The sequence below is a fragment of the Amphiprion ocellaris genome, chromosome 2 (genome assembly GCF_022539595.1).
Source record: "Amphiprion ocellaris isolate individual 3 ecotype Okinawa chromosome 2, ASM2253959v1, whole genome shotgun sequence".
Lineage (NCBI taxonomy): Eukaryota > Metazoa > Chordata > Actinopteri > Pomacentridae > Amphiprion > Amphiprion ocellaris.
The window spans coordinates 6,533,732-6,550,560 of record NC_072767.1 but is presented as its reverse complement, the minus strand read 5'-3'; the positions used below and the strand labels follow the sequence as shown (position 1 = coordinate 6,550,560).

At 46.1% G+C, this 16,829-nt stretch overlaps 1 protein-coding gene across 2 annotated transcripts; it reads left to right on the top strand.

Moving 5' to 3' along the window:
- The first annotated feature begins 835 nt into the window (after window positions 1-835).
- On the top strand, window positions 836-15,676 carry plppr3b (phospholipid phosphatase related 3b). 2 transcript variants are annotated; one of them, XM_055004908.1, is made up of 9 exons: window positions 836-988; window positions 1,109-1,315; window positions 3,076-3,175; window positions 5,951-6,136; window positions 8,016-8,142; window positions 8,649-8,781; window positions 8,869-8,926; window positions 9,630-9,803; window positions 12,416-15,676. In XM_055004908.1, exons 3-9 carry the CDS (start codon window positions 3,080-3,082, stop codon window positions 13,781-13,783), a joined length of 2,142 nt encoding a protein of 713 aa, XP_054860883.1. In that variant the 5' UTR covers window positions 836-988; window positions 1,109-1,315; window positions 3,076-3,079; the 3' UTR covers window positions 13,784-15,676. The 2 variants fall into 2 exon arrangements, with proteins under 2 accessions (XP_054860883.1, XP_023119941.2); XM_023264173.3 differs by having other exon boundaries at window positions 8,586-8,781.
- Window positions 15,677-16,829: the final 1,153 nt, after the last annotated feature.

The following is a 16,829-nucleotide window of genomic DNA, read 5'->3' as shown; positions in this document are numbered from 1 at the left end:
TTGGTTCAACCTGAATCCTTCAGAGAAGAGTGAAAGGACTGAAGGTGTCGATCCTGGAACCACCAGAGGTTCCCAGTCCAGGTGTGATTTGTTGCTCCTGAGGGGAAAAGAAGAGTCGATGATGTGTCGACTGTCTGGAAGCGAACAAGTCAACGTCTGTCCTGCTAAAGTAAACCTGCAGGTAAACGATGGGCTGACGTCCACGTATCCTGAGCTCAGGGTTCTCCTCGTAGATATGAAATATGGTCCTGAGCGGAGAAGTCCTGAGAAGTGCTGAGACGATGGAGAACTTAACATTCGTTAACTTTAAACTCCACCTTACTCTACCTTACAGTCCCCCCCAGAACTTAACAAAAGTTAAGTTCTGGGGGCTGATGTGGAAGGATCTGGACTGGAGGAACTGTAAGATGGAGTTTAAAGTTCCAGAAGATCACGACTCAAGAACTAAAAGTTCTTTCTCATCAATGCTGAAGAACTTTAAGTTCCTGAAAATCTGGACTCAAGAACTTAGGTAAGAAAAGCAGCAGTGACCTCTGCAGTGTTCTGACAGCTGAGAACCTCATCAAGGAAATGATTCTTTATTCTGGTTTCCATCGTACTGAGTCCTTCTGACAGAAGACATCTCTGAGTTCTCCTTCATGATGTTCTGTTTCCACAGAGCTGCAGGACTTTAGATTGAAAAACCTGCTGAATTAATCCAAAACTACTGGATCCTACATTTCCCACAATGCTCAGTTTAATTAGATCTTACCTTCGGGTCTAAAGGTGATATCAGGTGATGAAACCTGCAGCACTGATCTGACTGCAGGTGGGCGGAGCTCCTTCTGCCTCGCTGTGCTGTGATTGGCTGATGAGGTGTTGTCAGTTCCCTGTAGCCAGAAGTCAGATTTTGCTTTAAGAGGACTGAAGCAGCACAAGACCGCATCCATCTGATCTGCAGGTGAACCCCTTCAGGTAGCAGCTGATCCCAGGGTCTCCAGGAGAACAGGTGAGTGGAACATGTGATGATGTAAACCGCTGTAACGTTTCTGCTGCTGAGGCACTAATCACCTGCCATACACCCAACACACCCACCGACACACACACACACACACACACACTGGAACAGCAGCGGGAAACGGCAGCGCGGTCGCTGGTCTCAGATCTGCGGATTCTGGTGGATAACGGAGGCTGAACCGGAGCACCGGGAGCCGAACCGGGACTGGACCGAGCCGCAGTGTGCCGGAGCGGCCAGCGGTGTGTCGGTGTGACGCTCTGCGGCTCCGGTTCTGCTGCAAGGAACGTGACGAGAATCACAGCGGGTCGGCGGAGTGAGGTGAGACCGAGTGTGTGTTCTTGTGTATTATTGTGTGTGTGCGTGCGTGTGTGTGTGTGTGTGTTATTGTATTCCTGTGTGTGTTGTGTGTTATTGTGGTACTGTGTGTTAGTGTGTGTGTGTGTTTGTGCTGCAGAGCTGCATCGTGTTACAGCAGATCAATCAGCTGCATCACAATGAAACATTCCTGCTTTGTTTCAGTAAATTCTGAACCCATCTGCCTGCCTGCCTGCCTGCCTATCTGTCTACCTGCCTGTCTGTCTACCTGCCTGTCTGTCTACCTGTCTGTCTGTCTGCTTGTCTGTCTGTCTGTCTGTCTGTCTGCTTGTCTGTCTGTCTGTCTACCTGTCTGTCTGCTTGTCTGTCTGCTTGTCTGTCTGTCTGTCTGTCTACCTGTCTGCCTATCAGCCTGTCTGTTGATTTCCTTAATTGTCTCCATGAGCAGGTAGATGATCTCTGTGCTCTGATTGGTCAGCTGTTAATTGACAGATGAATGTTGGTGGTTTCTGGTTTCCAGGTTTGTGATGATGATGATGATGCTGATGATGAAGGTGATGATGATGATAAAGGTGCTGATGATGATGAAGGTGTTGATAAGGATGATGAAAGTGTTCATGATGATGAAGGTGTTCATGATTATGATGAAGGTGTTGATGATGGTGATGATGGTGTTGATGATAATGATGATGATGGTGTTGATGATGATGAAAGTGTTGATGATGATGGTGTTGATGATGATGATGAAGGTGTTGCTGATGATGATGAAGGTGGTGATGATGATGGTATTGATGATGATGATGATGAAGGTATCGATGATGATGATGGTGTTGATGATGATGATGTGATGATGATGAAGGTATCGATGATGATGATGATGAAGGTGTTGATGATGATGTTGATGATGAGGATGATGGTGATGATGATGATAAAGGTGTTGATGATGATGATGATGAAGGTAGTGATGATGACGATGACGATGATGGTGTTGATGATGATGAAGGTGGTGATGATGTTAATGATGATGTATTGATGATGATGATGGCGATGATGTTGATGAGGATGATGATGAAAGTGTTGATGATGATGAAGGCGATGATGATGAAGGTGTTGATGATGATGATGATGATGATGGTGTTGCTGATTATGATGAAGGTGGTGATGATGATGATGGTATTGATGATGATGATGATAATGATGGTGATGATGATGAAGGTATTGATGATGATGAAGGTGTTGTTGATGATGATGATGGTGATGATGAAGGTGACCTGACTCCTCTGACTAAAAGCTGATGAAGGCTCTCATTGGTCCACAGTGATTCTCGATGTGACTGAAAGCAACAGCAGCTCAGAGCTGCTCTTCATCGACACCTTCATCTTCATCATGTGGAACCATCGTTCTGCTGATTCAGATCATCTGGGACTCTAAAACAGGAACTAGCTGATCTTAGCTTGTCTTCATCATGGGAGCAACGGGCACCATGACAAAGACTTCTGTGGAGGTTAATGACCTCCAACCAGAGCTTCTGTGTTAGTGATCAGTCTGAATGATTAGAACCATAGACTGAAGGAGAAGCTGTTCCATCCAGTGATCAGATCTCTGAGATGAAGAATGAAGCTTCATGTCGTCGGCTCCTCTAACAGCTGAATAGTGATGTTTGTTTAAAGCTCCATGTGATGTTCTCAGGATGACCTGCAGGAACCTCTTTAGATCTTCAGCTTCCTGTGTTTCTAAATAAAACTGAACTGTTTGTGTTTTAGGTTGATGAGGATGATGATGATGATGACCGCCTCAGAGAAGATGAAGAAGAAGCCTCCGAAGGACAGTCTGACTCTGCTGCCGTGCTTCTACTTTGTGGAGGTAACGGTCACATGACACACGGTCACATGGCACATGGCCACATGACACACAACAACTCTTTTAATCTGTCTTCAGCAGCGACCACCTTTGAAGATGAAACATTCTTGAGCAGTAAGATGGACCTCCTGGTTCTTCTAGTGAATTTTAGTGAACCAGAACGGTTCCTCTGTCATTAACCGAGGAAACACCAGCTAGCTCCGCCCAGGATGACTATGATTGGTTTAAACTAAGGAAGGAGGAGAATGATGAGGTGGTGATGGTCTGGTGGTCCAGTGGTCTGGTGGTCCAGTGATCCGGTGGTCCAGTATTCTGCTGGAGTGATGGTCCAGTGGTCTGGTGGTCCAGTCATCCGGTGGTCTGGTGGTCCAGTATTCTACTGGGATAGTGGTCCAACAGTCCAAAGGTCTGGTGGTCCGATGGTCCAATATTCTGCTGAGCTGGCGGTCTGACAGTCCAGTAGTCTGGTGGACTGGTGGTGCACCGGTCCACTATTCTGCTGGAGAAGTGGTCCGGTGGTCTGGTGGTCTGTCGGACTGGTAGTCTGACAGTCCAGTGCTCTAGCAGGGTGGTGTTCTGCTGGTTTGATGGTCCAGTATTCTGCTGGGTTGGCGGTCCGACAGTCCAGTAGTCTGGTGGTGCAGTGGTCCACTATTTTGCTGGAGTGGTGGTCCGGTGGTCTGTTGGACTGGTGGTCTGACAGTCCAGTGGTCTGGTGGGGTGGTGTTCTGCTGGTTTGATGGTCCAGTATTGTGCTGGGGTGGGGGTCTGTGGGGCTGGTGGTCCAACGGTTCAATGTTCTGGTGGTCCAATGGTTTGATGGTCCAGTATGCTGCTGGTCAGGTGATCCAACCGTCCAACGGTCTGACTCAGATCAGATTTCATTAGAAGTTATCAGATCTTACCTGGGTGGCGCCATAACTGGACGTCAGACACAAATGCACCAAAATCAGATTCTTTCAGCTTTTCAGCTCAGTCTAAACTGATTTCTACTCTTTGGGAACCAGATTTTGTTCTAATGTGTAAAAGCTTCAACGTCCACATGATGCACTCAGCTGTAATAAAACCCAACATATTCAGATATTTTAAAAAAATGGAAAACACGGAAAAAAGACCTAAAGCAGCAGCATTGACCTGATCTTCTTAAACAGGGGTGTTAAACATGTGGCCTGTGAGCCAAAACCGGCCCTCCGGACGGTCCAATCCGGCCTTTAGGAAGACTTTGCAAAGTGTAGATATTATAGAGAAGACTTTAACTGCAAATTGTGAAACTGTAAAATTAAAATAAGTTTTAGATCTTGACAAGTTGTTTTGATCATTAAGTAAGATACAGTAAGTCCTCTATTTATGACGTCCTCAACCTACAGCATTTTGTGGTTACGTCTCCCTGTCCCATAAATTTATTAAGAAAGTCTTGTTCCATCATTCCGACATACGCCGTTTGCAACATTAAAACAAATTTCCTGCGGGAACTAGTTGGCAAGTGGAGCGGATGAATACATCGTCACGCGGCGCCGTACGAGGAAGACGGCTTTGTTTACATTCGCTGGTTGTCACAGTTGTCACGTCACAGTATGTGAGTTCTGACTTGCGGCAAAAATTGAGTTACGTCGCACCGTACGAACAGAACCTCCTGTACTAGACTGTTCATTTCCAGATACCTGAGACTAAATTTTGTGTTCCTTTGTTGACACTCTGTGATCTGGAAGTGTTAATGTATAAATCGGGTGTCAAACATGCGGCCCATGGGCCAAAAGCGGGCCTCCAGAGGGTCAAATCCAGCCCTCAAAGTGTAAAACTTCCAGAGAAGATATTAACTGCAGATTGTAAATTAGTAAAACTATAAATTTAAAATAATTTCTAGACCATGACAAGTTGTTTTGATCATAAAGTGAAATACTAGATTGTTCATTGTTCTTTTGCCATTTTGTGTCTCATTTTTGTCATATTTTGTCTTGTTTTGTTGTTTTTTTTGTCTTTTTTTGTCTGACTTTTAGCATTTGTCTCATGTTTTTGTCGTTTTGTGTTCCTTTTTTTCCAGCTTGTGTTTTTTGTCTCATTTTTGTAATTTTGTGTTTTGCTTTATTCATTATTTTGGGTATCGTTTTTGTCGTTTTGTTTCTAGCTTTTGTCATTTTTTTTGTCTCGTTTGTGTCCATTTTTTGTAGCTTTGTAACTTTTTGTCTCATTTTTTGTCGTTTTGTTTCTCGCTTTTGTCGTTATGTGTCTCATTTTTGTAATATTTTGTCTTGTTTTTGTTGTTTTTTGTCTTTTTTAAAGTAAAGTTGTTCAGTTCCAGATACCTGAAACTAAATGTTTTGTGCCTTTGCAGATAAACTGTGATCTGGAAGTTGTAATGTTCTAAATGACACATTTACAGGCAGAATGTTGTTGAAATTGAACTTGTTTCTTTTAAATGTATTGTAGCACTTTGAGATTTTATATGTAAACTGCATTATAAATTAAAGGTATTATTATTATTATTATTGTTTTTCTTGACAAATTTCAGGTTGTTCATAGTGTTTTGTAAAAATATAATACTTTAAATGTGAACATCTTCTGAACGTACTTTTTTGCACTAAAACAAAGGAACCATTAGGAGTTGTGGTTATTTATAGGTTATGCTAGGATTTTACTGATCACTGGAGATCAAACTGGGCTGAATGTGGAACCTGAACTATCACATTTTCTAAAACGTCTACATTCACATGAGCTTTGTGCTGACAGCTGGTTTACAGTCCGTGCAGGTTGTAATTGTTGGTGTTTATCTGCGTGCAGCTGCCCATCGTGGCGTCTTCCATGGTGTCGCTGTACTTCCTGGAGCTGACCGACGTGGTTCAACCCGCTCAGATGGGTTTCCGCTGCCACGACCGAGACCTGAGCATGCCGTACGTGGACGGAGGAGACGAGCTGATCCCGCTGCTGATGCTGCTGAGCCTCGCCTTCGCCGGCCCGGCCGCCTCGGTGAACTTTAATATTGTTTACTGTGTTGATTTATTGGACTGGCTCATTCAGAACAAACACAGCAGGCGTAGAAACATGTTTACAGCATGATCCACACAAGGCTGGAAGTCTGAAACTAATTTCACTCCATCACACACTGCAAACAGTGCGAACACCTGTCCAACAACGTCTGCAGAGTCCAGGGTCAGTACAGCACAGACAAGCAGAGAAATACAAGAAAGGAAATAAGAAGCAAATGTGGCAAATTAATGGTATTATGAAAAATATTATGGACATTTATAATGAACAGTAAAATCTCCTGAGAAAATGGAAGATTATACTGTCTGTAATGTAAATAAATTTGAAATGTGCTAAAACAGGGGTGTCAAACATGCGGCCCGCGGGCCAAAACCGGCCCGCCAGAGGGTCCAATCGTCCCGCAGGAAGACTTTGTAAAGTGTGAAAATTCCAGAGAAGACATTAATTGCAGATTGTAAATTAATAAACCTATAAATTCAAAATAATTTCTAGACCATTACAAGTTGTTTGGATCATAAAGTAAAATACTAGATTGTTCCTTTTTCTTCTGTCATTTTCTGTCTCACTTTTGTAATATTTTGTCTCGTTTTTGTTGTTTTTTTGTCTGTTTTTTATCTGACCTTTGTCGTTTGTCCCATGTTTTTGTCGTTTTGTGTTTCCTTTTTATCTCACTTGTGTTTTTGTCTTATTTTTGTCATTTTGTGCTTTGCTTTGTTCATTGTTTTGTGCATTGTTTTTGTTGTTTTGTTTCACACTTTGTCATTTCTTGTCTCATAGGTATCATTTGTCCATTTTTTTGTAGCTTTGTAACTTTTTTGTGAATTTTTTTGTGTCTTTGTATTTTGTTTCATGTCATTTGTCTCATTTTTTGTCATTTTGTTTCTTGTTTTCATTTTGTGTCTCATTTTTGTAATATTTTGTCTTGTTTTTTGGCTTTTCTTGTCTGACTTGTTGTTTTGATCATGACTAAATGTTGTGTTCCTTTGTAGACACTCTGTGATCTGTAAGTTGTAATGTATAAATGATAAACTGAGGCATATTATTGCTGAAATTGAATTTATTTTTCTGAAGAAACTTCAGGTTGTTCACAATGTTTTGTTCATTAAATGTGAACATTTGAAGAACATACTTTTTTGCACGAAAACAAAGGGAAACATTTGGAGTTTTATGGGTTAATGTGCTGTAATTTAACTGGTCCAACCCACTGGAGATCAAATTGGGCTGAATGTGGAACCTGAACTAAGATGAGTTTGGCACCCCTGTGCTAAAGGATAATACTCCTATTTAAAAACACACTGAGTCGATGTATTCATGGTTTGAATCCCACTCACAACTCTTAGATGGGAGGAGTCAGGGCAAAGGGGGAGGAGCTATAGAAGGAGGCACAGTGTTTTCAAATCCTACCGTTCTTATTAGTTTCCCTCAGATGTACAGACACCACTTCACCTCTTTACATTCACATGACTACACTCCCTGACCACAGGAGGTGCTGAAATCCAGTTAGTTTCACTTTTAATCTGTAAGTTGGAGGTCATTAAGCGACATGCAAGTCTTCATCATGGTGCAAGTTGCTAGCTAAACCCCCAGTAATGCTTTTTGCTTGCCAATGTGAACTGCCAGTGAGAGGCTCCACCTGCTGGAACCACGAGGTACTACAGCTGATCTACAGTACATGAAGAGTGTATTTTCTTAGAAAACAGCATCAGATTGGGAAGTCGTATCAGCAGATGCTAAATGTTAAATACCTTCATTCATGAACCAGTCCAATAATCAATCCATAACTGATTCTTGATCAGTTTGATCGTTGATCCCGGATCAGTTCCCGCTGTCACCTGCTCAGGTGCGTCTGTTTCGTTACCAGATCATGCTGGTAGAAGGAGTGATTTACTGCCTGCAGTCCAGACTGAAGCTACGCAGAGCTGAAGGAAGCATCAATGCAGGAGGCTGCAGCTTCAACTCCTTCCTGAGGAGGACGGTCCGCTTCGTAGGTATGAAACACCTGACACACCTTAGACACCTGAGTCACCTGCTGCACCTAACACACCTGAGACACCTGCTGCACATGAGATGCCTGACACATCTGAGATACCTGACACACCTGAGATCCCTGCTGCACATGAGATGCCTGACACACCTGAGATACCTGACACACCTGAGATCCCTGCTGCACATGAGATGCCTGAGACATCTGCTGTACCTGACACACCTGAGATACCTGAGATACTTGAGACACCTAAGATACCTGAGACACTTGATACACCTTGAGACACCTGCTATACCTGACACACTTGACACATCTGAGACACCTCAGACACCTCAGATACCTGTCACACCTGACACACCTGAAACACCTCACACACCTGTCACACCTGAGACAGCTGAGATACCTGACACACTGCAATTGGCGTGTCACCTGTCTGTCTCTCTACAGGTGTGCACGTGTTCGGTCTCTGTGCGACAGCGCTGCTCACTGACGTCATCCAACTGTCAACAGGTTACCACGCCCCGTTCTTCCTCACCGTCTGTAAGCCCAACTACACGCTGGCCGGCGTGTCATGTGATAAAAACGCTTACATCACTAAAGACATCTGCTCAGGACACGACCAGCATGCCATCATGGCCGCCAGGTGTGTTTTGAGCTTCCTGTTTGCGTTGCTGTTATCTGTATTGTTCGACTTTTTGATCACTGATCAGAGTTTCTTCTGTCCTCACAGGAAGACGTTTCCTTCCCAGCATGCAACTCTGTCTGCCTTCGCTGCTGTTTATGTTTCTGTAAGTGCGACGCTGAAAAGCCTCCTGTTGGAAACACTGTTTGATCAGCTGTTTTTAGTTCCCCTGTGATCATGGAATTAAGGAATGTTCAGGGTTCACACGGTTAAATCAATGTTTCTGGCTGTAAATCAGCTCAACTGATCCATAATAGAGCAATAGCTCCGAATTATAAGAACATTAATTTGGCATCAAACATTCAGTTTTGCATTCCAGGAACCTTTGAGTTTCTTGGCCTCTGATCTGATCTGAATTAGTTAATATTTAGTATCTGCTGATATGGGACACTGTTTTTCTAGGTAGTACAGAGTTCTGTGGTCATTTGAAACAAAAACTGAGCTATTTAGCCACAATGAGCTGAAATATGTTTGGAGGAGAAAAGGTGAGGCTTTTAACCTCAAGAACACCAAACCTACTATGAGCATGGTGGTGGCAGCATCATGCTCTGGGACTTTCTAGAAGTACTTTTGGATTGGTTTCAGACTATGTTGGACTGGTTCTGGACTGGTTTCAGACTGTCTTGGGTGGGTCTTTAATTAACCCCAAGAACACCAAACCTTCCATGAGCATAGTGGTGGCAGTATCACGCTTTGTGGTACTGGAGCTTTACACAAAGTAAATGGAATAATGAAGAAGGAAAACCTGAAACCACCAGCAGGTTTGTTGCCCTCTGTCATCTTCTGATCTGAGCTTCTGTCTGTTCCAGATGTACTTTAACTCCACCATCTCGGACAGCACCAAGCTGCTGAAGCCCGTCCTCGTGTTCGCCTTTGCCATCGCGGCAGCGTTGACGGGTCTGACTCAGATCACGCAGCATCGCAGTCATCCCATCGACGTTTACGTGGGCTTCCTCATCGGAGCCTTCATCGCTGCTTACCTGGTGAGCTCTGACACACGGGTACAAACGCACATGCACACGCACACACCTGTCACATCAAACATGTAAGTCACATTTTTACTTGAGAGTTTAACAAGTGAAGTTTTACCTTCATGTGTCCACCTTCATGGTCCACCTTCATGTCTCCACCTTCATGTCTCCACCTTCATGTCTCCACCTTCATGTCTCCAACTTCATGTGTCCACCTTCATGGTCCACCTTCATGTGTCCACCTTCATGTCTCCACATTCATGTCTCCACCCTCAAGTCTCCACCCACATGTGTCCATCTTCATGTCTCCACCTTCATGTGTCCATCTTCACGTGTCCACCTTCATGGTCCACCTTGATGTCTCCACCTTCATGTCTCCAACTTCATGTGTCCACCTTCATGGTCCACCTTCATGTGTCCACCTTCATGTCTCCACATTCATGTCTCCACCCTCAAGTCTCCACCCACATGTGTCCATCTTCATGTCTCCACCTTCATGTGTCCATCTTCACGTGTCCACCTTCATGGTCCACCTTCATGTCTCCACCTTCATGTGTCCACCTTCATGGTCCACCTTCACGGTCCACCTTCATGTCTCCACCCTCAAGTCTCCACCCACATGTGTCCATCTTCATGTCTCCACCTTCATGTGTCCATCTTCACGTGTTCACCTTCATGTATCCATCTTCATGTCTCCACCTTCATGGTCCATTTTCATGTGTCCACCATCATGTGTCCATCTTCATGTCTCCACCCTCATGTGTCCATCTTCACATGTCCACCTTCATGGTCCACCTTCACGTGTCCACCTTCAGGTGTCCATCTTCATGTCTCCACCTTCATGTGTCCATCTTCATGTGTCTACCTTCATGGTCCACCTTCACGTGTCCATCCTCATTTCTCCACCTTCATGTGTCCATCTTCACACGTCCACCTTCATGGTCCACCTTCACGTGTCCACATTCACGTGTCCACCTTCATGGTCCACCTTCATGTTACCATCTTCATTGTCCATCTTCATGGTCCACCTTTATGTCTCCACCCTCATGTGTCCATCTTCATGGTCCACCTTCATGTGTCCATCTTTACGTCTCGACCTTCATGTCTCCATCTTCACGTGTCCACCTTCATGGTCCACCTTCATGTTACCATCTTCATGGTCCACCTTTATGTCTCCACCCTTATGTGTCCATCTTCATGGTCCACCTTCATGTGTCCATCTTTACGTCTCGACCTTCATGTCTCCATCTTCATGTCTCAACCTTCATGTCTCCATCTTCATGTCTCGATCTTCATGTGTCCACCTTCATGTGTCCACCTTCACGTGTCCATCTTCATGTGTCCACCTTCATGTGTCCATCTTCACGTGTTCACCTTCTATACACCTTCCCGTCAATACCACGATTCAGATGAAGTTTCATCGAACAGACCAGCTGTTGTCATGGAAGCTGCTTTGTGTTGCTGTTGTCATGGCGACTGCATCAGTATAAAATAGAGGCTGATGGAGAGTCAGATCTTTATTTAACCAACATGTTTGAGCTCAGGGGCATTTAGCGAGAGAACAACCTCTAGATTCTCTAGAGTAACACAGTCATGAAGATTCTGCAACACAAAATCTACAGCAAACAGAAAACACAAAATGAGACCTCACAGTTCTTTCTGCAAATTACAGAAAATCTGAACATGAGGAGCAGAAACGATGAAACAGGTTTGAAATAAAAACTAAAACGTTCAAATCATTGTTGATCCTTGTAATTACGACTGCTGCCTTCACTTCTGACAGAGATGTTTTGGTAACAGGAAGAAAGTTTCTTCAAAACATTAAAAGTTCCCACACTCATAAAATATCAAAATGTACACAAAAATAAACACTAATAATCAGAATCAGGGGCGTCCCAATCAAGTAGGGCTGATCCGAATAGCAATTTCTGGGCTCCAGATATTCGGGCCCAATTATTGACGAACATCCGAATATTTGGGTTGTCCGTGGCGGTGTTGGAGGTCGGGGTGCGTTGTCGGAAGACCTGCTACAGTGTTAGCATTAGCATGTGCATCTAATAATGTACCGTAATGACGATAAAGCAGCTACTCGGCACTCGCCACTGAGATTCAGAGTATCTGTAGATTCAGAGTATCTGGTTCTCAAAGATTAATATTCGGATACCACCACAATGACCCAATATTCAGGTATTCAGGTCCAGCCCTACGATCAAGTTTTGTTTTTGCCTCTAATCTGCGTCATGTAATATTTAGTATCATCCGATACCAAGACCTAGTCTCACACCTTTTCCTGATATAATTACCATTTCTGAGATAAATAAAGTATTGGAGGGTAAGTGTAATATTAGAGGGTAGGATGTACTGAGGCTCCAAAGATGTAGAAAACCTGTGTTCTCTCCATGATGTCAGTAAATGTAGATCAGCTGCAGTACCTGGTAGTTCCAGCAGGTGGACCCTCTTACTGTTTAATACTGTAGAGACCAGAGGAGACATCAGGTGACTACAGTTCATGTTAAAGCAGAGAGCATTGTGAAAGTTTAGCTAGCAACAGGCACCATGACAAAGACTTCTGTGGAGGTGACCAACTCTTCAAACACTCAGCTGCTTTTATTTTCTTCCTGCAGGCACTTCACGCTGTCGCCAACTTTAAGTCCTCTGATGACATCACACCGGCTCCGCCTCCCCCACCACCAAAGGAGGACCCTCTCCGAGTGCTGACGGAGCGAGGACACGAGTCCGTCTACAACAAGGGCCCCGCCTCCGCCTCGGAGAGTAACGATGAGATTGCGGTGGCTCCTGCCCCCATGGACCGACTGGAGGGTCTTGGACCCCTGCAGAGGGAGAAGGGCTCCATGGGGAGCCTGAAGAGGGCCAGTGTGGATGTGGAGCTGCTGGCACCTCGGAGCCCAATGGGGAAGGAGACCATGCTGACTTTCAGTAACACACTACCGAGGGCCAGCATGAATGTTAACGGGGTGCTGGGGGTCAATGAAGGGCCGCAGGAGCCAGTGCAGCCGGTGCAGCGACGACTGAAGGCTGTGCAGGTTCCCATGGACCCTATGCGGTCACAGCAGCTGGTGTCAGAGTGGAAGCAGAAGTCGATGGAGATGCGGAACCTGAGCGTCCGGGACGAGGCGGAGCGCGAAGCCAGCGAGGACGGGTCTGAGGTGGGCTCTGTTGGTACCGACGATGGTGGGTCTCAGGTCCCCATCTACCAGCCCGCAGTGCACTCTGGGAGGGCCAACTCCAGTCGCAACCCCACTCCACCTCCAGGGGGCGCCAAAGCTGTGGCGACTCCCAGACCACCACAGATCCCTGAAGCAGGACCCCCACCAGTGTCCCCGAAGAGTGCCCTGACCCGCGCCAAGTGGCTGGCCATCCGGGAGAAGACAGGCGTGGAGGCGTCTGCCCGCGGCGCCGCCAACCAGCCACGCCTGATGCAGGTGATTGCCATGTCGAAGCAGCAGGGCCTCCTGCCGTCCTCCTCCTCTGGAGAGAAATCCTCTGAGACCACCTCCACCTGCTCTGGCACCTCCTCCACTGCTGACTCGCCACACTACCACCCGTCCTCGGACAACCAGAGGGAAGGTTCTGGTATCATCACGGTGGATGCTCACGCCCCCCACCATCCTGTTGTCCAAGCCCCACCACCTCCGCAGGCCCCGCCCTTTGCAGGCAAGAACAACCCGTGGGAATGGGCAGCGGCATCCAATGGTGGCGACCTGCGAGACACCTACGATCTTAACAACTTAAACCGAGGAGACTCAGCTGCCCGTGGCAGCAGCTTCCATCCACGCCGATCCGCCTCGCCATGTACCGCCCTTGATGTGGCCCCGATCCCTCCTCAGGTGGAGATGTCCGCCGATGCTCAGCGCAGGGAAATGGCCATGAGACGCAAGACAGCACTGGTTCTGTTGGATCGAGAGATTCGTAACCAGACTGAGCAGGAGAACTATTATAAGAGTCTGCAGGGACGCAGGTTCAAGGATTAATCTCGAACCTTTGAAAACAAGCCTTATTCACAAACTCACTAACAGCGGCGAGGACGCAACGGTACACATTTATTGGGCTTCATGTGACGAAGGCACAGCTGCAAGAAACCATCGAGGCTCAACACTCTGGACAGTTTTCACTCCACAGGAACAACGTTTTTCAGAGTCCAGGGGGCTGCAGTGTCCGTCCTGTCCGCCACAGAGGGGCTCATCATGGAAATACGTGTATTATAGTAATTATTCAGTTCAAGCACATTGCATACTCAAACTTTACATTTAGAAAACACGTAAAAAGTCGATGACGGGAGTCGGAGTCTTGCAGGGTGGGAGGTTCTGTAGATACAGAAACTGTTCTGGTTCTGCCCTGACTGGTGAGAATCAGCAACAGGTCAATCAACTGAAGCACAATGGCCCAAAATCTGGTTCTTCTGCTGGGTTTATTTGGTTACCTCGCATAAAGAGTTCTGTCAGGAGGTCCAGGTGCTTTTATCAAACCTCAGCGTCATATACAGACAGTCTGTGCTCGATGCTGAGGTTCCCCGGTTCTCCACACTCCCAGTGTTCTGTCCACCGAGTCCAGTTCAGGAGGTCGAGTTCCTCCCGAGTCCATCCTAGTGTCTGATCGTTCTTTTACCAGACAAGCCACAGAACCAACAGGACCAACCTGAAGAACCTGAAGTCAAAGAGCACAGAGATGATTTCAGATGTTTGCTCTGGAAGCAGCACAACTGGAACCCTGCAGCAGAACCAGAAACCTGCAACAGAACCAGAACCCTGCAGCAGAACTTTAGCCCTGCAGCAGAACCGAAACCCTGAAATAATACCTGAACACTGCAGCACAACCGGAACCCTGAAATAGAACCGGAACCCTGAAGTAGAACCAGAACCCTGCAGCAGAACCTGGACCCTGCAACACAACCTGAACCCTGCAATAGAACCTGAACCCTGCGGAGCTCCTACGTTAGGATCCTCAGTGAGGATTGGCATCCACGTTGGCGCTCTCAGACTGTACATTTCCCGGTTGCGTGTTGTTGCCTCTCTGTTGTGATGGCTCGGTTGCTATAGTGATTCTCAGCATGTTTGTTTGTTTGTGTGCTGCTCTCTGATCGGTGGAGGTTATGAGTCTGTTTGGAGTGTTGTGTTTCTGTGTGAGTGTGTATTTATTACTGATGGACCAACATGAGATTCAAGATTTCTATGCTTCAGAATTTAAAGAGGAACTCACTGATTCTGTTTCAGTGCCCTCAAATCTGCAAAGTCAACTCGGTTACGGCTGCTTCTGTCCGCTGAGATAAACTCAGTGTTTTTGTAGTTTTTTTTTTTTTTTTTTTTTTTTTTAAGAATTATGTACATTTTAGATTCAGTATGAAAAATGCACAAAGGAGTATTAAGGCCACTATTTGGGAGAAAATAGTACGTCTCAAACTGAATGTGAGCAGACTGTTGGACTAAATGAATCCTGTTGCTCCTGGTTGTTTACAATGAGGTTCTCTTGCTGTTTTTCTCCTCACAGTAGCTCCAATACTCTTAGAACCATAGAAGAACCATCGCTGCTGCTTTCTGAGGCTCTGAAACCCAATCAGAGAGCAAATCTGTAAATATGAAGTACTGATGAGCCAATAATGGGTCTGTTACTGTGTCTGTGTTGTTGCATGTGATCCAGTCTGAGCTAAAGTCAGACGTCTCTTCATCTCTGAGATCCAGAGGTTCTAAAATCCTTAAAGACTGACTCAGCGTTCCCATTTGAATGTAAAACCATGAAGCATCATTATTCTTGAATCTGTACATTTTGTGCTGCTATAAAAGAGTTGAATCTGTTTCGGACTGAAGGCGAGTTCTGCATGCTCTGTGGTCGTCAGGATCAAAGCTCAAATAAAAACCTCTTCTTCATCATTGCTCCTCAAACTTACTTCATTACACATTTTAGATTTTGTCCTGTGGGGGGTACTGCGGGAGTACCGGGCTGATTGATACGAGCCACTCGGTCCCTGTACAACCAAAGTGAGAGCTGTCTCCGCATACTCAGCACAAAGTCAGACACGCTTCCAGTGGGTGTTGGACTCCTCCAGGGCTGCCCCTTGTCTCCGATCCTGTTTGGTCTTCATGGACAGGATCTCAAGGCGCAGCGGTGTGAGGAGGGTGTCCGGTTTGGGGACCTCAGGATCGCGTCTCTGCTTTTTGCAGATGATGTGGTTTATCAGACCGTGACCTTCAGCAGCACTGGAGCGGTTTGCGGCTGAGTGTGAAGCAGCGGGGATGCAGATCAGCACCTCCCAAGTCTGAGGTCATGGTTCTCTGCCTTCTCTCCCTCCGGGTTGGGGGGGGAGTTGCTTCCCCAAGCAAAGGAGTTCAAGTATCTCAGGATCTTGTTCACAAGTGATGGTAAAATGGAGCGAGAGATGGACAGGATTGGTGCAGCGTCAGCAGTAATGCGGCCGTTGTACTAGGGCTGGGCGATAAATCGATTTTATCGATTAATTCGACTTTGTAGTTAATGTCGTTTGTTTTAATGAAAATCGATTTTCTCATCAACATCCGCCACCAACGCCTTCCCGCTGGGCTCCCGTAGTTCAGAGTGCGCCCCCCTCCCCCTGCGCTTGATACACAACATGGCAGCGAGCGGCGCAGATCTAAAGGTGCGTGTCCACTAGATGCTATTTTTCTGCACGGCAACGCACCACATCTGAAAATCGCACGGACGGTGGGCGGTCACTAGCGGACCACAACATGGTCACATGACAGCGCTGAGCAACAGCGGGCTGCTACGTGGTCACATGACCGAGCTTTCAGCTGGACAGTCTGGCAGACAAGTCGGATAAAACAGTGGCTCGGCCGCAATCTTTCCCTTTTTTTTTTCAAAAACACGTCAGCGAAAAGTGGGCTGCACAGTGGCGTAGTGGTTAGCACTTTCACCTTGCAGCGAGAAGATCCCGGCTTTCCTGGGATCTTTCTGCATGGAGTTTGCATGTTCTCCCTGTGCATGTGTGGGTTTTCTCCGGGTACTCCGGCTTCCTCCCACAGTCCAAAAATATGCTGAGGTTAATTG

What these genes read in the sequence shown, in the direction of transcription:
- plppr3b (XM_023264173.3), top strand. Translation starts at nt 3,080, where the DNA reads ATGAGGATGATGATGATGATGACCGCCTCAGAGAAGATGAAGAAGAAG. An exon ending in CGTGCTTCTACTTTGTGGAG is followed by an intron (nt 3,176 to 5,950) that starts GTAACGGTCACA and finishes ATCTGCGTGCAG; the next exon opens with CTGCCCATCGTGGCGTCTTC. An exon ending in GAGGACGGTCCGCTTCGTAG is followed by an intron (nt 8,143 to 8,585) that starts GTATGAAACACC and finishes GTCTCTCTACAG; the next exon opens with GTGTGCACGTGTTCGGTCTC.